General features: G+C 28.2%; 4 protein-coding genes and 1 long non-coding RNA gene across 6 annotated transcripts; 1 reads left to right on the plus strand and 4 right to left on the minus strand.

Moving 5' to 3' along the window:
- The first annotated feature begins 1,279 nt into the window (after positions 1-1,279).
- LOC135144140 (probable tyrosine-protein phosphatase DG1060) lies at positions 1,280-2,550 on the plus strand. Of its 2 annotated transcripts, none has more exons than XM_064076134.1 (6): positions 1,280-1,328; positions 1,434-1,561; positions 1,615-1,720; positions 1,777-1,846; positions 1,934-2,019; positions 2,436-2,550. In XM_064076134.1, the coding sequence occupies exons 1-6, from the start codon at positions 1,302-1,304 to the stop codon at positions 2,529-2,531; spliced, it is 513 nt and encodes a 170-aa protein (XP_063932204.1). In that variant the 5' UTR covers positions 1,280-1,301; the 3' UTR covers positions 2,532-2,550. The 2 variants fall into 2 exon arrangements, with proteins under 2 accessions (XP_063932204.1, XP_063932205.1); XM_064076135.1 differs by lacking the exon at positions 2,436-2,550 and adding an exon at positions 2,292-2,414.
- Positions 2,551-4,985: 2,435 nt separating this feature from the next.
- Positions 4,986-8,149, minus strand: LOC135144124 (rho-associated protein kinase 1-like). Its single transcript, XM_064076117.1, has 14 exons — positions 8,070-8,149; positions 7,921-8,012; positions 7,639-7,753; positions 7,533-7,584; positions 7,375-7,478; positions 6,829-6,877; positions 6,579-6,722; positions 6,458-6,499; positions 6,308-6,390; positions 6,047-6,197; positions 5,851-5,985; positions 5,564-5,799; positions 5,293-5,510; positions 4,986-5,242 (listed from the first exon to the last, which is right to left on the minus strand). The coding sequence occupies exons 1-14, from the start codon at positions 8,126-8,128 to the stop codon at positions 4,986-4,988; spliced, it is 1,737 nt and encodes a 578-aa protein (XP_063932187.1). The 5' UTR covers positions 8,129-8,149.
- A 33-nt stretch (positions 8,150-8,182) lies between these two features.
- Positions 8,183-14,618, minus strand: LOC135144126 (serine/threonine-protein kinase MRCK alpha-like). Its single transcript, XM_064076118.1, has 19 exons — positions 14,506-14,618; positions 14,314-14,447; positions 14,135-14,248; positions 13,731-13,873; positions 13,098-13,185; positions 12,717-12,836; positions 10,497-10,643; positions 10,216-10,287; positions 10,056-10,163; positions 9,863-9,993; positions 9,674-9,810; positions 9,466-9,591; positions 9,352-9,414; positions 9,253-9,296; positions 9,114-9,198; positions 8,848-8,949; positions 8,663-8,793; positions 8,395-8,476; positions 8,183-8,340 (listed from the first exon to the last, which is right to left on the minus strand). Exons 3-19 carry the CDS (start codon positions 14,213-14,215, stop codon positions 8,183-8,185), a joined length of 1,818 nt encoding a protein of 605 aa, XP_063932188.1. The 5' UTR covers positions 14,216-14,248; positions 14,314-14,447; positions 14,506-14,618.
- A 3,097-nt stretch (positions 14,619-17,715) lies between these two features.
- Positions 17,716-19,890, minus strand: LOC135144127 (CYFIP-related Rac1 interactor A). The gene is made up of 6 exons (XM_064076119.1): positions 19,687-19,890; positions 18,988-19,092; positions 18,285-18,361; positions 17,976-18,102; positions 17,850-17,903; positions 17,716-17,799 (listed from the first exon to the last, which is right to left on the minus strand). The coding sequence occupies exons 2-6, from the start codon at positions 19,060-19,062 to the stop codon at positions 17,716-17,718; spliced, it is 417 nt and encodes a 138-aa protein (XP_063932189.1). The 5' UTR covers positions 19,063-19,092; positions 19,687-19,890.
- Positions 19,891-20,500: 610 nt separating this feature from the next.
- On the minus strand, positions 20,501-21,499 carry LOC135144111 (uncharacterized). The gene is made up of 3 exons (XR_010282976.1): positions 21,407-21,499; positions 21,210-21,320; positions 20,501-20,609 (listed from the first exon to the last, which is right to left on the minus strand). It is a non-coding gene; the product is annotated as an uncharacterized LOC135144111 (long non-coding RNA).
- Positions 21,500-24,759: the final 3,260 nt, after the last annotated feature.

Here is a 24,759-nt window from a genome sequence, read left to right on the forward strand (position 1 = left end):
AATTAGGCCCGAACCGCCTTCTTAGTTTTGGACCTCATTGTAAATGGATTAATTAATTTTCATCTACTTTATTCTGTATTAATCGCTAAGTTTACATCTTACACCAAGCTGGAGGGCGAACAAACTAAACAACTTAAAAAATGAGACACTTTCGAACAACTATGATAGGATTTGTAACTTCAAATTACAATTTAGCAGATATATTCACAAAAAAATCTATCTATGAAAATGTCAACTATATGGACTTACAGCATACAATTTAGTTGATAGTTGATATATCTAAGTTTTATTTTTCATTGGACGCAATGTTTTAATTAGTCCCGTGTCTTTAAACATCGTTTTAGAGTATTATATAAGGTTTTTTTTACTCTTTTAGCTGTTTTTTTGCCTGTAGTTTTGACTGGGTGTTTTACTCTTGCTTGTTTATTATTTACGGTCTTGCAATTAAAAGGAGGATCGCATAAGTTCGGTTTCAAAGAAAACCTCGTAAATACTGTCTTGAAGAAAAAACCTTGTAGACAGACTTTAGTTAAAACCCCGTAAATTATTCAGCAAAAAAAAAAAATCTTCACTTTATTTAAAAACCAAACTAACTAAATTTAACCTTATATATATAAAGTGTGAATTCTGCTCTTTCTGTGCGTACTTTTAAAATTTCGAATGTTGCGCCTATGGCTAAAATGCTTATAGAAGTGAAGAAAATTTAATGAGTTGCTTCCATTTTCACGTGAAAATAGCTCTACAGGCATAAACTAAATGGGGTCTCATAGAAAAAGTAATAATTATTTTAGTTCCTGCTTCAAGGCTAACTCTCTTTTAAGTGGCGCTCTGACTCCTAATTAGGTTAGTGTAAAATCCTTTTGAATAGAAAAAAACATTTATAATGAAAACTTGAATAAAACCTTTAATTAACTATACAATACATACATTTCATTATTGGAAATACAAGTAGATAGTATAAATACAATGAACACTTAGACAAATAACTTAATTCGCTCACTCCCTTTCTCTTTCTTTGAAAAGTGCTTTTTATTAGCTTAAGTGTTTGCTGCGAGCCATAAGCTGCATTAAGATGAATATTTTAACTAGAAAATATTCATAATTGATAATTGGTGTGCCTTTTTTTCTATTTTAAAGCTAATTGGTTTTTTAGTTCAATTGCCTTTCTAACTAGTGGTTGAAAACTTAATGTTAGCCATGCCAGGGTGCACTAATCAAAAAGTAATATTTTTGAGCTCCATAAGGCGTGGTGGTGAGTACTTCGCATATAAGAAAAAGGTTTTTCCTTACCTTCAAAACAGATGTGCCAAAATCTCATACCTCCCTTGGTTTTAATATTTTGTATTACATACCAACTCCTATATTAGCCTTATTATGTGTTACTGTTCAAAAGCGTTCTGCTTATCACATAGTATGTGTGTATATATAATAAGAATTTTGGCTTGGTGGAGGAAAATCTATATCGAAGTGGGGAGCCTAACAATCTTAATTTTCCCTTTCTTGAAAAGTTAAAGTTAAAAAAAATAATCTATTTAGCCACAGAACTACCAAAAAAAGAATTGTAGCTTGCTGTTTTTCCGTTTTCTTTGTGTTATTTTTAATATATAATTTGAGATTGATATTTGCTGAGGACAACGACATTAGTTTGCATCATCTTTCAGAAGATCCTTCTCATAACACAAGCTCATGGCCTATGTCAGAGGAAGTAGTCCTAAATGCCGTATATCATAAAATATAATAAGTTTTATAGCAATAGCTTTATTTGTTTTACTAAAGATTCAAATTGTTTTGCAACCTGATAATTATCCTCTAATAATAATGTGCAACCTTGGACGACACAGAACTGGTCTGCAACGTTTTTTTATTTAATATTTGTTAACTTTTTAAGTTTTTAATATTAAATATCTTAATTAATACTTAGTTTTCTTCGCAGGTACTTTAGTGGGATGCCTTAGAAAGTTGCAGCGCTGGAATCTTACCAGTATATTTGAAGAATATAGGAGGTTCGCTGGTCCAAAGGTTTGATATTATAGTAAAAAAACATTTTCTATAATAAGTTTTTACGGAAGTGTTCTAATGTTTACAGTGAAGAAACAAGTCATACATATGTCCTTTAGTTTTTTTATATTTTCATAATGGCTTTCTTCTATTGGTATCTATATAGATTTCTGGCTTTATAAATTATAAATTATAAATTTAATATGTTCTGTAAGAAAGGAAGGGCATAAGAACTATTAATTAATATCAGAATTTCCATAAGACTTCATTCTCACCATTAATTTTTATAAAAGTGCGCCACTGCGGCGCGGATACTGAATTTGTAAACTCGCTTATGACCATGTTATTGGTGTGATGCTCTCCTCTTCTAAACTCTAAAATTTAACAAATGTTGGAACGCAACTTTATTATTATTAATTTATTGTATATATATATAGCTGCGACTTATGAATGAGCAGTTTATTGAATTTTTTGACACTGATCTTGTCCACATTCCAGTAATTCATCCTTCTTGGATTCGCATAAGCATATAAGGAAAATTTGAATAAAGTTAACGATGATATTATTATGCCTAACGTGGAAATAGAAACAGTAATATTTTGCTTTAATAAAGTAAAAAGTAAATAAAGGAAGATTGTTTAGTGAAGAGGTTACGGGATATTTTTCTGCTATTCCCTCTTGGTTTATCTATACTAGTAGCAAAGCACATTCACTACTGGAAATTGTTTGACACAAATATGTGTTATTACGGATTTTCTTTAAGAAGAACATAAATCTTAATTTATAGTTTTAAAATTTAGTTCACATTAAAATTTCATACAATTGTCTGCTTCATAATTCAGGAGTTGATCACTATAATATTTACTTTAGTTGTTATTAAATTTACATAGCAAGCCTTCGTTGGTAAAACTTCGTAACCTTTTGTTTCTTTTTTTTTCTTTATGTATTTTCTTGTGCTTGCTTAATTGCCGGTTGAAAAGTTAAGAGACTTCGAAGTGTTAAAATCTCTACCTGGTTAAAAAAATTAATATTAGATGAAAATCTTATCCGCTTTAACTAACTCTAGCAGTTATTGTCTTTTTAAAAATAATGTTTAATCTAGTAACCCTCGTGATGGCCGTAAGGCCAGTATAACAACCGTACAATAAATTACTTTATAATAACTAAACGTTAAAAAAGAAAAAAAGAAGGCTTTTTTTCATACTTGCGTGATTAGAGTAGCAACTTTAGTACTAGCTTTTCGTCATAACAAATTTATTATATAAAGCTCCCGAATTAGATTTTTCGCTTTTTTTGTTTTTAGTTCGACTTCATGAACCCGCAATATTTAGCTTTAGCGTAGAGAAAAAGGCGTTATTAAAGTTTTTGGTTATCGAATCCAGTAATATTTGTAGACTGGCTGTTAGAGCCCAAGTGTGTAGAAAGCGTTGAACTATTTAATAAATCTACCTCGCTTAATAGAGCGTAGTCGTATATTTCTAGTAAGCTACAAAAATGCTCGCAAAGTTTTTCTTAACCGGCGTGTTGCTTTTTATCTCCACATAATTAGTTGTGCTTGCGACTTATATTTTTAAAAGGGACAAGTTAAGAGCTAAGGGACTAATAAATTAGTTATTGATACTTAAAATTTGCGCTCCACGTTCTAAATTTTGCAATATCCTAGCTTCTAAGTTTTGCTTCTATTTTAGATCATACGCCCTGTTTATCCTTAGTTTACTTGTCTGTCTCTACCTTTTCTCTTCCCTTTTAACTGCTGTTTCCAATTGCTATTATTAGTGGAGGTTTTTCTATGGTTTTATTTGATTATAGTTTGAGTAAAATTTCACCCTACTTTTTGTTTTTCTATATGTTTAAGTCAAAGAATTAGAACTCTCTACCTCCACAAAAACAGTAAATTATTGTTGTCGCACTAAACACCTTGATCTAGTTAAACTAATTTAGGTTTAAAATAATTTTTTCTGGTGTACAACTGAGTCAGCAGGCCTCGAATCCCCCTTACAGGAAAAATTAGTCTAAATGGAAATAACTTTTTATCCAAATCACTATGTATATGTATACATGTAGAGCCTTTGCCCAGGCTGCAGCATAATTTATATAAAGCATCACGCCATCCACGCAAAGGGATAGCCTAAAAAAAGGCTGGCAGGAGGTAGGTAGAGCGACGTTTCCCAACGCTGGCGATTTATAGCCCTAGATTACAGATACTTACATTATGATTGGTAAATTTTAAATAATTTCAGGAGTTTGGGAGCGATCTTACTGGTAGTGGTAGCTCCTCTTTATAACAAAAATTTTTACAAGGAAACTGTTTTTACACAAATATTACGTGTGAATAGGTAAATGGTATTGCTATAATGAAGTGCTAAATAACTTTAGCTTGATATTTAGGAAATAGGCCACATGAAGTTAAAAATAAGCAATAAAAAAAGTTGTGGAAGGGATCATTTCCTTATTATTTCGTATCGTGGTGCGTTAGTCGCCCTCAATAAATTTGACAGTCTTTTCTCCTTTCTTCAATTTATGTTATTTAAACCTTTGCATAAAAGAAAGCTGTACAGAAATCAGTACAAACTTACAAGTGTCAAAGTAGACTTTTTAAACTGCTACTGTTAAATTAATTTTAATAACTACTATTGACTACTACGAAAGCACGTTAAAACTGGATAGCCCTGTCGAGCTGCTTCTTACAAAAAAGAAGTCACTATCGTGTCAAGTTCTCACGGATGCCTTGAATTACTTTATTGTAGGCAAAAATTATTTTCTTGTTTAGTATTTTAATTAAATGTTTTACTTAACCAGAATAAGAGGTTACTTTTAGTTATTTCAGTTTCATATGTTACTGCGCTCCCCGCGTTATACTTTACTTCTTCCAATAAACAAATAAAAGAAATGTTTTATTTATTATAATCTAAATATTTATTTTTATAGATCAAAGATTTAAATTACTAACCAAAATATAATAAAAATTTATATAAAAGTGAAGGAGATCACTCCCCCATCGACTTTTTACTACTAAAGGAAGCCATGGATCCGAGAGACAGCGTGCTATTACTTTTTTGCAAGGAAGAATCACTTAACGACGATTCCGTTTTGATTTTCTTCAACGTTTCTACCCACAAATGCTTCTCTTGAACAGATTTCGTCTTAAAATTTAGACATTGCGCGTCCATCGTGTTGAAGCACAGCTTCCTTTTTAGCGTGGCCACACATGTGGGGTTGTTTGCGTGGCATTTTAGAAGGCAGTCTTTTAGAATTATAGTAATAATAAATAATAATAATTATAATGCTAACGACCTCTGCACTTCAAAACTTTACTGAAAAGCATTCTTTCATTGCAGGAAGAGCAGTTCTCAAAGCTCTTCCCCGTGTCCTGTAACACGTGACACCTCGAGTCGCTCCGAGCCGGATTGGATGAGCCTTTCGTGTACACAATGCAAAAAATAGCCTCGATCTCCTCTTTCTTAGCCATCGGAAGTTCCGCAGGTGTGACTGCCCGTGCATGAAACACGTGGCTGTTTACATAAAAAATCACAGTTTGAAAGCTGCACGTGATTGTGGGTGGTACCCAATTGAAATTGTCTCGAAAGGCTCATCGGAGGAGCCACGCGGCTGTTCGTGGTGTAGATACATCCTCTTTCCCTCCGCACTCACGATCACATACACGGTCCGCCAGACGCCACGTTTGAGCGGGGGTTTGAGAATCTGCAAGTAACCCTGCAAACCACTTTGTGCCCCTTTCGAAGCTTTGAGGTGGTTCACGAGTTGCTGGAGTTCTTCATTCTTTTTCTTCAGGTCCTCCAGCTAATAATACTAATATAAATGATAATGATAATAATGAGCCCAACAAAATACCTCCAGTAAAGTGGCCTCGTACTTTTCATTATCAAATGCGGTGGTCTCAATAAGACTTTGGAGTCGCTGATTTTCCTCCAATAAGCGCTTGTTTGCCGCAATTTCTGCGTGGCGTTGGTTTTCCAGCATTTTCATCTGATAGAGGAAGCCACGTGTTGATGGCGGGTTGGAGGGAGCGGCAATACAGACAGCGAACCGCTCGCTTATTCACGGCGGAAGTGTTAGACTTCTTGCGAGAGGCCGGAAGCGCCACCATTTCCAGCTTGGACACGGCCTGATCAAGTTTCGCTTGTGTGATATGCAGGAGGCGCGTAAGTTTTTCCTTCTCCCCTTCCATAGTTTGAAGTCTACTGATAAAAGGTTTATAAGTTAAAGAAATATAATAATAAAAATATTTAATAACAAGCAAAAAATTAAAAAATAAAATATCGAAAGACGCAGAAAAAATATCAAGAACCGCAAGGAAGCCTCTCCCAAGGAAACGTTCAGTTTGTCGACTTCCCGTAAAAGACTTTTGCGTTCGACGGCCGAGTTCGCAATCTGGTACATGGAAGGATAAAATGATGCAGTTGAAGTGAAAATGTGCGAGATTAGTCTTGAAAGAAACCATTTCTTTTTCGATTCGAAGTTCTTCTTGCAGTTGCTCGACCTCAAAAAGAAAATAAAAAAATTTATTGATTGCGTTTTTCAAAAAGTATCAAAAATTAAAATAATAATTTATTTGATACTTCTTCTTTTAAATCGATACAATTTTCTTCGGCAAGTTGGAGGGTTCTACCAAGTTCCCGTTTTTCGAACTCTAATTGACTCACATCGTGATTAGCCTCTTCCAATTGCGCTTCAAGTTTTTTAAGTTGTGCAGTTTCTTCGACCTTTCATTAAAAAAAACTAAATAACTACCAATCGTGCTATTTTACAGATATTCATAGCCAATAAAAATTATATAAACAACTCTCTGCCAATAAAAAATTGGCTTACCCTGAGAGTAGCCAGTGATAAGTTATCTTCCTTCTGCTTAGCAAGCTCTCTACGAAAAAATGTTTAATGAACAAACTTAAACTTATTAATATATAGAAAGTAGTGAAATAAAGAATGCAATAGTAGTAATATTGATGTAATATAATAGGAAGTGAAAAATAAAAAAATTACATAAATATATATAAAAATGGATATTCATAATTATAAAGTTATCGAAAACTTTTACATAAAAAAAAGAAATAAAAAAGTTTTTCGACTCATTAGTTTATAAAAAAATTAGAAGTAAAAAAAATGAAAGATATTAAATAAAAAAAAAGTTATCAACATGAAGAAATACAAATCAGTTATGAAAAATAGTGAAGAAGAAAGGCAGTAAAATAAATAATATAAACTATTTCATTAAATATAAACAAAAAGAGAATAAAAAGTTTATTCTTTTTAGTAAATATACATATCAATAATGAAACATAGTGAAGAAGGAAAGCAATAAAAAAATACAAAATATCCATTAAAATATAAACATGTAGAGAAGAAAAGAAATAAAACATTTCGAAAGTTTCCAGTTGTGCTGCTAATTCTGTTATTTTCATATTCAACGTTTCATTTTCGCTTTTCAAAGAAGACAAGCTTGACTCGAGGAACTTTCGGGTCTTTAAAAAAAATGAGGGGGATATACATAAAATTATAATGAATAAAAAGTTTACATTGTTCTGCTGTTCCAGCTTGGAAAGCGCAGCTTTCAGTTCTGTACTTGAGCTAGTAATAATAAGAATAGCAATAAGAATAAGAATAAGAATAAGAATTGTGAACTGGCTAAGTTTCCGTGATAGCAGAGCAACTTCACTAGTATTGGTTACTAATATGGCTTTATTTTTCTTTTCTTCTTCGAGGGCCTGCGCGTACTTCGTTTTATAAGCCATCAACTCTATAATAATAATAGTAATAATAATAATAATAATAATAATAATAGAAATAATAATAATAATAATAATAATAATAATAATAATAATAATAATAATAATAATAATAATAATAATAATAATAATAATAATAATAATAATAATAATAATAATAATAATAAAAGTTATCTACCTTCCGAAAGTTTTAAAGAAGTGGCCTCCAAAAACTCCACTTTTTGATTTAAACCTTCAACTTTGACATTCATTTGTTGAAGATTCACTTCTCTTTATTATTATTATTATTATGATTATTATTATTTTATTAATATATAAATAACGAACGATGAGGCTTTTACAGTTTTTATATTAATAAGTTCATCCTCGAGTTCTTGAATGCGCATGGCTTCGTCTGTTTTCGTTTCATTTAAACTTTTCGATAAGTTCAAAAGTCTGGTTTATAGGGAAAAAAAAATCAATAATAATAATGAAATATAATATTCATCAAAATTTATGAAAAAAATATGTTTCCTCGTTTTTGAAAGTTCCAATTCTGAAGTGAGTTGAACTAGAGTTTGGCGAAGTGAAGAATTCATTTCGTTAAGCTCGTCGATAACTATTTTATTATAATAATAATGATAATAATAAAAACCATAATAATAATAGCGACAAGTTCTGGAGTCTTCTAAATTTTTTACTTTTATTTTTAACTCCTCATCACGCTGGCATAAATCTTCTAAAAGTTTAGTTTTCTATAATAATAGTAATAATAGTATTGGTAATAATAATAATAATAGTAATAGTAATAATAATAATAGTAATAGTAATATTAATAATAACAATAGTAATAGTAATAATAATAATAATAATAATAATAATAATAATAATAATAATAATAATAATAATAATAATAATAATAATAATAATAATAATAATACTTCTGCTTGTAACATATGAAAGTCCTGCTGAAGTGTTTGATACTTTTGATCAATAGAATCTAAAACTTCCTTATTTTTTTTTATTTCTCTTGTCAAGCTGGTCATTTTCTCATTGGCTGCATCCATTTCCTCTGCAGCGATAGTAGTGATATCATGATCACAATTATTATAATGAATAAAGCAACCCTTCAAAGTTGTATTTATTTTTAACAAGTTGTGGTTTTCAGCGCGTATGTTTTCCTTTTCAAGGGAAAGAGATTCCAGTCGAGAGGTCAGCTCCAGCATTTCTAAACAAAAACCAGCCAATCAACAAAAGTACTACAAATTAAAATAACCAGTTGAATTAGCCAATTAGATACATGCACATAAATCATATGCCGATTATATAATAAGCCACCAATAGAAATACAAACTTTAGCAACCAATAAAAGTAGGCATAAGTATATTCAACCTTTTTCGTTTAAAACATTTCTATTGGTTTGTTGCTGTAAAAGTTGATTTTCAAGAACTTTAATGCTCGCTTCGCGTTGTTGAAGCTATTTAATTATTATTATTGCTATTATAATTATTATTCTATTTCTAATAAAAACCTCTTCAGTTACTTGTTTCAGTTTTGAAGTGGTTGTTCTTAACTCTACCACAAAAAGTATATATTTCTTTCAAATTGCAATACAAAAAAACCCACAAACCCGTTTCATATCGTTTATAATTCTTCTCTACTTCTTTGGATTCTTCCATTTGCTTTTGAATGCCTTAAAAAGAATATTAATTATAATAATAATAACATTCATAATAAGAAGAACTATTTTTTCTGGCCTGCTCAAGCCGCTCCAACTTTCTATTGGCTGCTCTATATTTACATTCAAGCGACTTTAGTTCAGCCTCGGCGGATGACAGACTTTCTATTTGCTCCAAAAGAGTTTGTTTTTCTAATGAGTGCAGTAAAAAATAGTTTTGAGTCACAAAAAAAATAATGAAGTCGATCCAAAAAAGTTTATGAGACTTCGCCACCTTTTTTTGCAGCGGAATCCGCTAAAGTCAACTTAGTTTTCATTTCTTCAAGCTCGAGCTGAAGTGTTTTTACAAATTCACTTTCGTTTCCGGCAAGACGTACTTTTTCTTTCCCTTTACTTTCTGTAAAATGGCGTCTGAAAATAAAAATAATGATGATAAAAGTAATAATAATTAATAATAATAAACTTGTCATAAGTAAAGCCAACGAAAGGAAGATGGTCCACGGAAAACTCGGGAGTTGCTGTAAAGCCTTCAGCACGTGCTTCCCCATCCACGTCGTTGAAATAGGTAGTATCAAAGTTGCTTTTGAGGGTCGGCTGTAGTTATTATTATTATTATTACTATTATTATCATATTATCCAAATAAAGTCTTAAAAACTTTATATGGTGGGGTTATCTCCATGTTCCGTATTTTAGACCAATCAATGGAGGAAAAAAACGGGTGGTCTTTTATTTGCCCAATGGTTAACCGCTTTTCCTTTTCAACCTACAATTATTGGATAATAACTATAAGCGGGCCTAAATGGTATGCAAGCTACCAAAAGTTTTTTGACGAGATCAGCAAATTCAGGAGAATACTTGAGCTCGTCATCAGGTGGAGGAAAGTAATACTATTGGTTGTTATATACAAAACGACAAGGAATCAGTAAAATTTTAGGGTATATAAGCTGCTTCAATGAAATAGAAGGACGACTGCAACTTACTCAAAAAGTATAATGAATGAATATTTCCATAAACAAGGAAGAAAGGATAAAAAGGCAACCCATCAAATACTGAATAAATAACCAATGAAACCATAAATACACATTATCCACTAAACTTCTATTTTTTTGGTTTTTTCGTTGGATTCGAATATGGAGCCGTTTTCTTCGCTTTCAAAAGGGGACGAGCCCATGATCGTTTCAAAAAGGACGCACCCAAAAGAAAAAATGTCCACCGATTCGCTGTACTCCTCCGCCTTCAGAATCTTTTCATATAAATAATATTTTATGGTGATAAAAGTATTACTTATATTAATGAACTGTAATCCTTTTATTATTTATGTAAAAGTTATCATGATATAAAACTGATTCACTATTATATCAAAAAAATATATTTTTTTTGCATGAAAAATTATGATTTACTAAAATTTCCATAATTGCTATGTTTCTTTTTACTTTCTCTATTACAGTAAAACTTAGAAAACCGTTTAGATTTATTTTTCATAATATTTACTTCGAGTGTGGATATTAATAGCGATCAATAAGTGCGCGAGGCGGGTATCTCGCGAGCTATAAGTTTATTATTATACTATATGCTTTATAGTTTTTTATATTTACAGCTATACTTTTAATATTTATTACGTTTACTTTTTCTTAATAAAATTTAACTGATTTGTTCTCGCTCTTATCCCTTCGCACACTTTTATTTTTTTAAGTATAATATTAGGAGCATATGAACCTTTTATATTTATTAAAAGTACCATAAAATAGTGTATTTTTTCATTTACTATTTCTTTAAAGTTAAAAACTTCTTTAATAAACTGAAATAAATATTATTATATTCCTAAATTTTATTACTTTTCTATATCTTATAAATATTAAAAGTTTGTGAAACTTCAAATATTTTGTAATAAAAAAATGTTGACAAGTAAAAACCATAAAAAAATAATTTTTTAAAGTATAAATATTCATTTTTTCAAAATTATATAAAAGTAATATGTTAATATGAAAATTTTCAATATTACGAAATAAGAAAATATAAAAAAATAAAATTTACTATAATTTTTATAAATATTTATAAAAACTGCAATAATTATTATATTTTTTCTTTCAGAATTCAAAACTTTTTCTTACTTTTTATAATGTATACTTTTTCTTGTAAACATTATTAAAAACATGTAATGCCACTTTTGGTATTATAGAAAAAATAAAAGAACCAATCATTTGACGTAATTAAGTAGTTTAAACCACGTGGAATATTTAATAGTACTGCAGTGGATTACTTTTTTCAATACAAAAATCATAAACTTGAATGTATTACAATAAATATAAAAAAATTCACTAATTTAGTACAAACCAATCATTAAAGTTAACGCGAGTATTTCACTGATTTCATTGGTCCTTTAACACGTGATCGAGCCGTACCATACGTGAACTTATAACAAATAAATAACGAAGTCCGAAGAACAATATTGACTGGCCGAAAACAGTATGCATATTATAACAATACTTAAAAATTATGAACGTTTTTACTATTAAAAACTCTATAAAAGTAAAAATAATGAAGGTCTAGAAGTGAAAATTATATGAAGTAAATATATATAATAAGAGCACATGCAACCACGTGTAAGGCGGAAGGTATTCGATGCTAAAAAATATATGTTTTCTATTATAGTAATAAACTTTTTAAAAGTTTCTGGTCAATTCAAAAAATATATAAATAAAAGTTTGGTGATTTCGAAAAAAAATATAAAAGTTTATTCTGAATAAAAAACTTTTAATAATAAAAACTGCGCTTTTTTCTAATAAACAAAAGTTTATAATAAGTTTTATTATAGGAAAGGGTGGGAAAGTACGAAATTCATTATAACTTTTATATTATTATTACTTCTGTTACTAATTTTTTATTTATTTATTATTTTATTATAATTATTGAATAATATTTTATTATTTATAATTATTTTGGTGTCACTTATAAATTTTTTTAAAATAATTATTATATTCTTGTTGTCCCCAACCTTCTTTATTTTTAATTATTGTTACTAGTGATAATTTTTAATGCAAGATCAGAATAAGAATAACTTTTTTACTTATAAATAAAAGATTCTTAAATAAAAGTTATACTACAAATAATAAACTTTTTATAATAATTAAAAATAACATCTTTAAGAAATTTAATACTTCATAAAACTACAACTTGTATAGGTTTTCTTACTAAAGTTATAATAAAAAGTTTTTGGAAAGAGATTTTTATAAATAATTTTTGAATTTACAGATTTTATATTTTCTTATTTTACTAGCGCCATTATTTATTTATTGTATCGTTATTTGCTATTTACCTCTGGAGCCACGTAGCAGGGAGTGCCCACAGCGACGGTGTTGGCATCTAGAAATCCCTTCAGCGGGATTTTTGCTGAAGAGCCAAAATCAGTAAGTTTGAAGTGGCCGTTAGCATCAATCTTTTGTATGAAAAAAGTTTTATGAGAGTTAATATGTATTGCTCACAATATGTTAATATTAATATTTCTAGTATAACAATTTATTATAAATTTAAAAATTATTAAAAATATGAAATAAAAGAATATTTAGATTTAAATTTACGCGAGATTATTTATTTACAAACATTTTTTATGTGAATAATGGAATATTATTTTAATTATAGAAGAATATTATGTAAACGAATTCAAATCTTGTAATTTGCGAGATTATTTTTTTTAAACCATTATGTTTTCGGGTTTAACATCTCTATGCATGTAGCCGGTCTTGTGTAAATCTTCTAGAGCCACCAAAAGTTCGGCCATGTAAAATCTAAATTGTACATATATATATATATATAATAATAAAATTAGTAAAAAAAAAAAAAAAGTGAATTATTATTCTAATTTTTAATCATAAAAAAAGTTCTAGAAAAGCGAATTCTTTATAAATTAAAATTTACAAAGTAAAGTATATAAAAAAAGAAACATCAATAAAGACGTAAGAGCGAGAATTTATATTCAAATGATGAGTTATAAAATTTAGTAATTCATAAAAAAAGTTTAAAGATATAAAGTATTAAGTAAAATATTATTAATATAAGGACTTACACAAATCACTAAAAATTTAAACAAAATAAAATCGAACAAATTAAAAATTCAGGTTTAATTTGCGACAATTAAAGTCAATTTGGTATCTAAAATAATACTATTGGAACCGTAAAAATTATCAATATCAAGATAAAATTGAACAAATTAAATTTTTTCTTTTGCGACGAATAAGTAAATGTTACCAAATAACACTATTACAACCCAATAAAGATTATTATTATCCAGATTAAATGAATCAATGTTTTTTTGCTACGATTAACTTGGCACCTTGTCCACTCTTCAGTCCACTCTTCGGCAGTATTAATCAACATCTGCCACAAATCTCCGCCGGGAAGGAAATCCATAATAATGTAGAGATTCAGTTCATCTTGAAAAGCGTAATTTAAGTTAACTATAAAAGGACTCTTAACCTGTTGAAAAAGAGTAATCCTTACAAATTTTGAAATTTTAAAAAATAAATCATAGTAAAATTGATTATAAAATTTTAAAAATAATAGAAAATTTAAAATTTAACTATATTATTTTTAAATGAATATAATATTATTGTGTTAGTTTTGGGCTGAAGTGAAGGTGCGCAATAAACTTTTACACAATAGTTTTAACATATAGAAATTATCATAACTTCAATATTTTCATTTTTATAAGGTGAAAAAATAAAAAAATTGAGAGACCTGAACCATCACGTCTCTTTCTTCAAAGAAACAGGCTTCATCCATTCTTCTAGTAATGGTCGATTTGTTTAAAATTTTCATAGCAAAGCATTCTCCAGTTTGTTTAAATTTCACCTTATGTATAATAGTTGAAGAAGTTTTAAAAATTATTTAAATAATAATTTTAATAAGTGACTGACCAGTCTTACTTCACCAAACTCGCCTTTCCCGATGGCTTTGAGGTTAACAAAGTCATCAATTTTTAAACATAAATTCACAGCATTTTTTAAAGAAAGATTATAACGGTTATTGAATACTTCCACTCTCTGCTGGCCTTTATAGAGCATAGTCTATTTTTTAATTATTTAAATATTATAAAGTAACAAGGGTACCTCTATACTTTGGTTTTGCAGTCTGAGTTGACAAAAAATTAAAAGCATCGAGTAAAGAGTCGATATTGAGAGGCGATGCTGAATCGAAAAACTGTTGTTTTAGAAAATCGCAGTTTGCAAGGTTGGAATCCATTATCCATCTGTTCTACTTCAGTAAGTAAACTAATAACAAATAAAGTAAGCCCGACCTGCGACGCTCAAGCATATTATCAAACAGTAACCCCTATCATCCTATAGCGACTCAGACTGAAGCCCCCATTGTAGGACGATAATGGAAGATAAACAAATTAGTCTCTACTCTTTCCTTTTAGAATCCAAGAATATCGTAACTGATTTTATTTGAAAACTACCTCAAAACTCCTGAATTTTTATTTTAAGTACATGTTGTACTTTTTATTTACCAGAATTTTTTTTAAAATATTATATAGCTTATTAAATTTGCAGGGGTTATAAAAGTTTTACTATTATAAGCGCAGGCAAGTATCTTAAGGTGTTATAGTGGCAAAAGATTTTTATAATTATGAACGTAATTGATTTAAAATTATCAACATTTTACCTCTTAATTTAAAAACCTTATTGATTGTAATTTCTTATTTATTAAATTAACTGTATTAAGAAATTTAATATAATATTAAAACTTTGGGCCCAAATCATTAGGGAACCCTAAATAGTCCATAACGATAACATATTTTAGCTTGTTTTCAAAATGAAAACAAATAAATTATTTAATATTATTCACATAAGGGGGTATAGTTTTGAAAAAAAAATTATTTTTATATAGTGCATTCCACTAGCTTTAACTTAATCACAATTAAGTTTTAACTATACATTTTTCGAGTAGTTCTAACTTTTTACTTTAGAAATAGTATGTAAGCCCGGAAGTTTTTTTACCTAAGTATATTAGATACACAAAGTTGCTTCTCATTCTAATATGAAACGAATATAGGTACGTTTCTTTTACCTTAAGCATTTCGTTTATTTTTATAATAAGAAAACTTACGGTAGTGTACTATTAGTAGGCAACAACTCGACTCCTAAAAAAGTTATTATCATAGAGGCTTTTGAAGAAAACGTTTACTATAATTAAATTTATTTTCATTCCTGTTAGATATTTCGCCACGTCGAAAAGCCGGCCGCACAAATAGTAGTTAATAAGCACTCTTTTTGTATTTGGGAAAATTCTTAAAAACGGACATTTTATTAGGGTAGGCAGCTCAACTCTGCTACTAATACTTTTAATAATAAAATTTAGGAAGATCTCGCTGGGGATTACCATATCTTTAAAAATCTTCGTGCCTGTTAGATTTGCCAAGTTAGCGGTGACTTAGGCTCTAATGCTTGTCAAAAAGTTACTCTTTTTTCTACAGTATTAATAACTTGTACTATTAGCGTTAAAAAGTCCTTTAGATGTTTGCTAAACTGTTGTATTGTAGTTTTACTATCTTCGAGTGCTCGAGGCCTAAAGCGATAGAACAAGTGTTAAAAAATTACCCGAAAATTAATATATAGTATAAAATTTTTTTATTTTGACAAAAGGACCTTGAATATATTACATAAATTAGGAAATAAATAGTTCATATAGCCAAACCATTAGTGGACAAGATGCGAATGCATTAAGAAAGTTTTCTCGCTATATTATAGATAGGAATTTTAACTTAGCTTTTGGCAACTCCGGAAAATAAATGCGAAATAATCAACTCTCCTCCAATGGAACATAAACTTTGGCTAACTTTTGCGTTCGATAAGCGTCAAGTTGTATTATCTAAACTCTTCGTGCATGGTTATTATTTCCACAATTAATCTTAGAAACATTTTTAGTTACGTGCTAGCTCCGGTCTTGTTTAGTTGTGCACGGCTTATAATATTATAATTCCAGTGTAGAATTGGTCTACGGAATTAATAAAATAACGTAAATACTGCAAGTGTAAAAAAGTGTTTTCCTATTACTCTAGACTTGCCTTTCAATTCTTCATCACAACACCTTAGGTCCTGGCTTTGCTACAAAAAAGTTCAAATGATAAGCGTATGTTTACACTAATATGTGGGTACCAAAAAGTTACAATGCTTTGGTTGCCAGCTTGTATAAGTTAGTTAAACAGATTTAAGATGTTTCAATAAAATACTTTGAAGAGTGCTACAAAGCTTTTCTTTGACCTAAGTCTAGACTAGTGTAGTCTTAAATTATTGGAGTATATTATATATGTGTTGGAGCCTCTGTAGGCTATATTCTTTTCTCATTCCAAAAATACTTTTAATAAACCTATTCTTTTACTCTGTCATCGTTATACTACAGCCGAATTTACTTCTCTACCCACTTCTAAAAAAAGACATCGAGCTCTGAGCTTTAAATAGACACTTTATCGTCCAGTCTTTTAACTATTTAGTCTTTACTAGAATACTTTATAGCATTTCAAAGCGAAAATAGTTTCCAATCTTTATAAAAACTAAACTTTTTTATTTTTAAAAAAAATTACGACACCAAAATATGGCCTGTAGAATATTCTTGGCCATGTTTTAGCGTCGTCATAGTTTTTTAAGGAACCATACCAGAAAAAGTTCATAATAAACCTTTTCGAAAGGGCTACTAACTTTCTATTCATAAAAATCTCTCTTTTTGATAAACTTCAAAATATTTTTTCAATCGGTTTGATATAAGTAGTGCTATACAGGTGTAACCCAAAACTGTGCGTATCGTGGGGTGAACATTTTCCAAGCTAAAAGATGTTTTTTTTAAATTGGTACACATTTAGTTTAGAAAAATTTTTGTAAAGCGAAACTCATTTGATTTTTAGGCTTTACTTTTTATTTTTCGCGTAGTATAAACTTTTTAGTGATAAGTCGCTTAGAAAAGTTACTTCTGTTCTTCATGGAAAAGAAAAACAAAAATTTGAGATCTTTTTTATTAACTCGTTCAAACGACTTAGTGCCGTTCCTTCACTAATTGCCTTTAAGCCACAATTTTCTATATTTTGTGTAAAAAAAAAGGCTCTCTTCCTACAAACTACACTTAAAAATTTTAGACTAAGTTTTAGCCACGCTTTACTAAAAATAAGCATGAAAGCTTCGGCAAAAGAAATTTATAATAATTTTAATAGAAATCATTTTATTGCTCAAACAATGAATGTGCTATAAAAATGAGAAGTATTATTCAATTTTATTTCATTGTATTTAATAAATATATTTATAATAATTCTAAATTTTTTTATTTAATTATTTAATCAATAGTTGGAGATGTCTTGGAGTGTCCGGATCGTTGAAGTGTTTCGAACGATGTTGTAGTACTCCTAAAAGTTCCTGATAACAATAATATTATTAACAATATTAATAATAATAACGATAATAACTTTAGAGACTGATTCTTGTGAAAAATTTTTAACGGTTTGAATAACTGGCCTCATCTATTGGTGTTTATATATTAATAATCGGTTATTATTGGATATTATTATCATCATTTTTAGTATAGCAGCTACCGGGAAGGCCGACTTCTTGCAAAAGGCTCCAGCGGGAGAGAGATGGTCGTAAACTACAGTCGATTCCACCATAGCGCGTAAAATAAGCTCATCTTTATTGCTGGACTTAAGCTTTTCAAGGCAATTCCTGAAAGTTTAAATAATATTAAAATAATAATAATAATAATAATAATAATAATAATAATAATAATAATAATAATAATAATAATAATAATAATAATAATAATAATAATAATAATAATAATAATAATAATAATAATAATAATAATAATAATAATAATAATAATAATAATAATAAATAAAACTAACGGGGTGTCAAGCGTATCCTTACAAACTGAAGCCAAAGCTAATATAAGATTTAATATTAAATCTGTTTTATTTTCTTCCTATAAAAGTCGAGTAAAATATAATTTAAATATACAAAAAATAAAACTTATTATTATAATTATTATTATTACTTTTGAATATGTACAAGCCAAAGTTTTTTATAAAAGCGCTCTTGCAAAGCACCAATCGCACAAGAGCTTATGCTTTAAAACTTTTATTAAAAATAAATAAAAACACAAAAAAATAATAATTAAATATTCTATTTTTTATAGTAGAATAGAATAACTTTTATTGTAAAAAATATTAAAAAAAATTAAAAATGTTTCATAAAAGATTTATAATAATATATAATATTAATATAACAGTAAAATAATTCTAAAAATAGTTAAAAGTAAATTAAATTTATTATAAAAGTTAATTTTTTTTTCTAATAAATAATACTAACAAAAGCAATGATATAATAATAATATAAAATTATTTTTACGAAAACTAAAAGGAAACTTTAACACTTTTTATAAACTTTTTACAATTTTATAAAATATTTAAAGTATACAAGTTGCTTTTTTTCACATATAAAAAATGATAACAAAAGCGATAATAATATAATAATAAGTAAAATATTCAATACAAGAACACTTAAAAAAACTAATAGCTTTTGTAAATTTATAAAACAAAATTTTCTTACCTTTTTTAAATAATCGGACGTCATTTCTATAATAACCAAAAGAGCAGGGAAAGAAGAAGCAAAGAAAAGCGACATTTCGCTAGCAAGTTCGTCATTCACTTCCAACTAGTTAGGAAAGTGTGCAATGTAGAAAAAAGATAATAAATAAGCATTGCATTTACTTAAGAGGATTGTAAATATTTTACTTTAACTGTAAATAATAATGAAGAAAACATAATAATAATACTATATAAATATTATTATTAGTATTTTTTATAATACACAGCTCGCGTCGTTAGCATTTAGCGCTTTCATTCGCCAGGTACGCACATGTAAACCTAACTATACACCTGATTGGCTAACAGTGACCCCGTGCTCTCTCTACCCAATAAAAAATGCCAAAACCAAGCGGCACAAAAAAAAGTTAAATATATTTTTCTTTACTTTTTTTTTAATTCTGAAGATACTAATAATAATAAGTAAAAAAGTTTAATAAGTTTTTAATACTTCCTTAATATTTAATAAATCTAAAAGTAATTTTTAAAAAAACTGAAATTATATTTTTTTTAGACTTTTGTAATCGCTGATCCTAAAAAGTATTATACAATAAATGTTTTATTATATTTTTTATAGACCTTAACATAAAAAGTTTATTAAACCTCCTCTACTAAAATAATCCGAAGAATTTGAAAAATAATAAATTATGAAAAATAAGAAAACCTCTTCATCTTGATATCTTTGCAATAAACGGCGGTAAAACGGAAATATATTTTGAATAGAAGAAGTTTTTGTGCGCAGTTCGTCAAAACGCGAAGTAAAATTTAAAAGATCCGCTAAGCATTTGCAGGTGGCCTGCTTTTCCTTGAGCGTCTCATAGCAACAGCCACGACTCTCACTAGCGAGGACCCCCAAAAGATTAACAAAACTTTGGCCTGATTTATAATTTTAAAAAAGTATATAAATTTATTATGAACGAAAAAAAAAAGAAAAGGAAAATTTACTTTGATTCAAAATTTATAATTAAAAATTTAGATGAGTAAAATTTAAAAAAAGAGAGCTTTAATAAAAATTATACATATTATTAAAAAGTTTTTTATAAATAAATTAAAATCTGAAAAAATATTAATATAAATTAAAAAAATCTTCTAATAAAATATTAAACTCAATAAATCAATTTTGTAAATCATAATTTTTTTATTATTACAATAGCAATCATATTTGCACATTTTTATATATAATTTATAAGCTGATTAGTAATGATAATAAAAAGTTGTCTATAAATTGGTAAAAAAATAAAAATTATATATAAAGTCAAATAATACATAAATAAAAAAAAAATAACTAAATTAAAATTTGCCAATAGAAATCTTTAACAGATTTAAGATTAAAACTTGTTATTTTTACTAATAAGTAGATCATATACTGGAAATCATGAAGATAATATATGAGAAATTGGTGAAGTGAATAAAGATGAAAAATTTTGTATATATTATAAAATGATATATAAAAAGATTTATAGCAGTTGCCTGTTTTTCGGGTAAATTCATATAATTCTTTTAATAGGGAAACTCTAGACGAGAGGGCATCCCACGCGGCTTTTTGGTAGTCGGGATTTTGAGGATTTGTAATAGTAGATTTAATTTCTAATTAAAAAATTATACATTTAGATAAAATTAATATTAAAAATTTTAAAAAAAATATAATCTTGTTTCAATTTTTTTAAAAATAATTTTAGTCTATAAATATTTTGAAACTTTTTTTAAAAAATCAAATAGTTAAAATAAATTTACTCTTAATTAAAAGAAATTATTCTGAAGTATAAGGAAATTTAAAGTAAAATTTTAGATTCGCAAAAAAATTATTATTATTTTATAGACTTCTTAACCAAATTATATAATTAATGGTCGTGGGGCAAAAATATAAACGCAAAGGAAATGAAAAACAGAAATATAAAATTTTAATGTCAAATCCGTTAAAAAGTTTTAAGCGATATACAAACTAAATAAATTTAAATTCTTGTTGTTACAAAACAAATAGTTGATTCAATTAAGTCAAGGTGAAATTATGATCGATTATTGGTATACGAAAGATGTAAATTTATTTTGTATATATTTTTTAAAGTAAGAACGATAATAATAAAGATTATTAATATAAGTAAAAAGCCGTTTCAATAAGATCTAAAAAAATATTAAAAAGCTAAACGACGACCTCAATAAATTAAAAAACTAAAGAAAAAAATAGACCATCTTCACATCCTTTAAAATTTTCAAGTTTCTCTAAAGTTGAACTTAAAGATTTTATTATTTCTGATAATTCATGGCACGCTGACTCCTCTTTTTCGGTGGTGACAGGGTCTTTTTAACAAAGCAAATAAATTAAAAAGGTTAATCCATAGTAAGAAAAGCAGTGGGATAAAGTTAAACATTATATAAATTAGAACCAATAAAGTTAATGGTTATTTTTTTTCTTTCAGTAGAGGACTGGCGACTTAAACTTGAAAAAAAGGCTCCCATTTAGCAAAATTACAGAAAGTGTTTTGTAAATTGGTTTTTAAAGAATAATGTGTGCTGTTTTTAGGTAAAATATTCAATTGTTAATATTGAGTAAAGTTACCCGTGCATTCCAGATACTTTATAATTATATAATTTAAATTAGAAAAATAAAGAAAGCAATTTGAAAAACTCAAGCAGGAAAGGAATATAGAATGTGGTATCCAGGGGGAAGAGTCCGCTGGAGAATTGCCTGCAACTGTAGTGGTACTTTCCATAAGGAAAACTGGCCGATTATGCGTTTTATTATACAAAAGTTACCAATTTCGGCACCCTCTATTAGTTGGTAAGAGGAGCTTGTAAAGTTTCTATATTCTTAAATAAAAAAAATTGTTTCTTTTGCCTTTTCTAGTATTAATATGAAAAACATCTGAGAAGAAGAATTTTTTAAATTAGCAAGTTATTCCGGTGCTTATGACGATATTGTTCAGTACAACAAAAGAAAATGTTGTTATAAGAAGATGCGGAGGCCTATCAGATCTTTGTCGATGGAGAAAATAATCTTTTTCTGAAATAACAGTTCAATAACTTTTTTCTAAAAAAGGCTACATAGCAAGTTTTCTACGCCAAAACTTTGTTCTTTAGTTGAGGTATATTACACTACTTGAAATGTGGTATTCTTATTTCTTACTTAAAATACTGCCACCATTTATGTTTTAAAAAAATTATATAGTAAAAATTTAGTATAATTTTAATGTTGTTAAATCTGGTGATATTTCCTCGGCCTCTTCCAAAGATATTTCAAAGATAACTAAAATTTTACTACCCTAGAATTTAGCTTTACTATTTTAAAACACCTCGCTAAGAACAACAGTTATAGCTTTTCGCCAAAATATTAGGTATTAAACATTTCTAGCCTTTATAATAGTTATAAAAATTTATGGTGTGCGTCCTTTTTGCCTTATTATTACATAAAGAAAATCCTTTAACAAAGGTATCTTGTTGTGCTCATATGAACATATAATTGAGCCGAAAGTATAAAGCGGTTGTCTCAACCTAAACTATAAATTAACTTATATTAAGAAAACAATAAGACAATTACAAATGATCATCAGCTACGGATCATAACGATAAAAACGAAATTGAAAGCGATCCGTTATTCTCCATTCAAAAATTAAACTTCTCTTTTAAGGCTAGCCACCCATAAGAAGGTGCCAAAAGAAGCTAAAATTTAACTTAGATAAATCATAAGGGAAATGTTTTTGCTTTCTTTGCAAATTATTTAAATAAGCAATGTAAACTTAAATACTTGCTTATTTATCAGTACTGTAGAATCTGTTAAAGAAGGTCAACGCTCAATATTTTTTAATGTTACATGCGTAATTGCGTAACGATTCCAGGCTAGACACTCGTTTAAAAGCTTATTATTTCCTGTGAAAACCATATGGAGCCCTTATACCACCTTGCTCTTCTAAACTTGTTGTAGTATAATTTCATTTTAAGTAGCTATAAGAAATTTATAAATATGTGACGGTCTACATGAAAGATGACGTTCAGTTTGCCTCAAGTAGTGGGCAACCTAATTTTTAGATTTTATATTAAAGCTTCAGAGAATGGAAAGATGGTCTGACCTAGTAAACATTTCTATAGTATATGTAGGTATATTTGTCATATAAAACTTAAAATTCTTCCAAGAACAGGCTTAGTGGAAGCTAACATAATTACGGTAGCAATAACGGATATTAGGTCATTTCATCTAGTTACTAATCTTCCGATATGAGAGTTTTAGGTTATGTGCTACCATTAAATTGCAAGAGCATAAAACATATTAAGAAAATCTGTATTAGTTAAAAGGTCCACTGATTCTAAGGTAGATTATTTATAGAACCAGTCGAGATACAAACAATAACATAAAGAACATATTAATAACATAGCAACAAACACTCGTATATAATAATGCATCGCTATGAAGGGCTTGAAATATCAAAATTAATAATTTAATGTTTAAATTGCTCACTCATCATTTTACCAACAACACTGAACACTGAAGCAAATATGATAAAACTTTGCAAATTAATTTTTGCCTCTGTTATGCCCTGCTACGTCGGCTGTTTTTCTTGTAATCTGCAGGTTCTAAATTTACATCATGCTGTTTTAACCGACCCCCGAGTAAAAAAACTTAATATCCTAAAAATACTTGGTTAAACTTTTTTTAAATAAAATTCTCGTGTCAACTTCCAAGTTTTTCTAATCTCGTACTGAAATCTATTAACTAATGAAAACTTGAAAAGATTTAAGTCCTATAAAAATCTTTTATTGGCAACTGAAGTAATAAATAAACAGTAAATAACCACAATCCGCAATAAACATAAAAGATTACTGTACTGGGAAACTAGTCTACATTGTTTTGTACTGCTTTTTTTCACCAACTGAAGAAGTGATAACAACCAAGAAGGATTATATTATCTTGTTAAATTCAAAAGTTTTATTACAATATTGTCACATCGATTGGTACAACACTTCAATTATAGCAGAGAACACTTTTCAAAAAGAAAATTATTAACTATTAAAAGTTTTTAAATTAATAACATAATAAATACGCTAAGCTTATAGATATCTACCATCCTTATAGCCACCTATGAAAGAATTAATATAATGCTAAATAAAATTACTATATACTTAGAGACAGAAGAACCTTCAAAGCCGCCCATGAGCTGTTTAATCATGTAACCTTTTTAAAATTAACATAATAGCTTGCCATTAATATTAAAACTTGTTTGTGAAGTAACCTCTTTTTATAAAACAAAGAATTACCAATGACTTTTTTTTAATTAATTTCAAACTCTTATTTTATTTGGATACAGCTAATCTATAGTGATTCCATTTGATAAATATTATCGAACATTAATATTTAGTTATAGAAGGACACGGTTTTGCCTTGTTTGCGTAAGTGCATTTTCTGTTTTATTGTGTTAGGAACCTCGATCTGTAGGGGTGTATATTTCTCATCAATTAATATTGTTTATTTTATTTAAATCCGAAACGAGGAGAGAGAGTTACTCAAGTCAGATAATTTAAGTCAAAGTAAGCTAAATGCTATAGTGTGAGTAAATATGGTAGTTATTTTAGTTTAGAAGTTAAAACTTTATTGATAGTTGGCTACAATAAACTGCAGGCCTAAAAAAGAAATTAATTAAACAAATTATTTTAGTTAGTTGGTTTAACAGAAATGCTTCGTTTGCAGCAATTTTTATATACCACGGAAGTTAAGTAAGAATCAATTACTGTATCATTAGATATGCCA

This window comes from Zophobas morio, unplaced genomic scaffold (genome assembly GCF_036711695.1).
Source record: "Zophobas morio isolate AGI-343-1 ecotype UQ-CSIRO unplaced genomic scaffold, CSIRO_AGI_Zmor_V1 ptg000083l, whole genome shotgun sequence".
NCBI classification, from domain to species: domain Eukaryota; kingdom Metazoa; phylum Arthropoda; class Insecta; order Coleoptera; family Tenebrionidae; genus Zophobas; species Zophobas morio.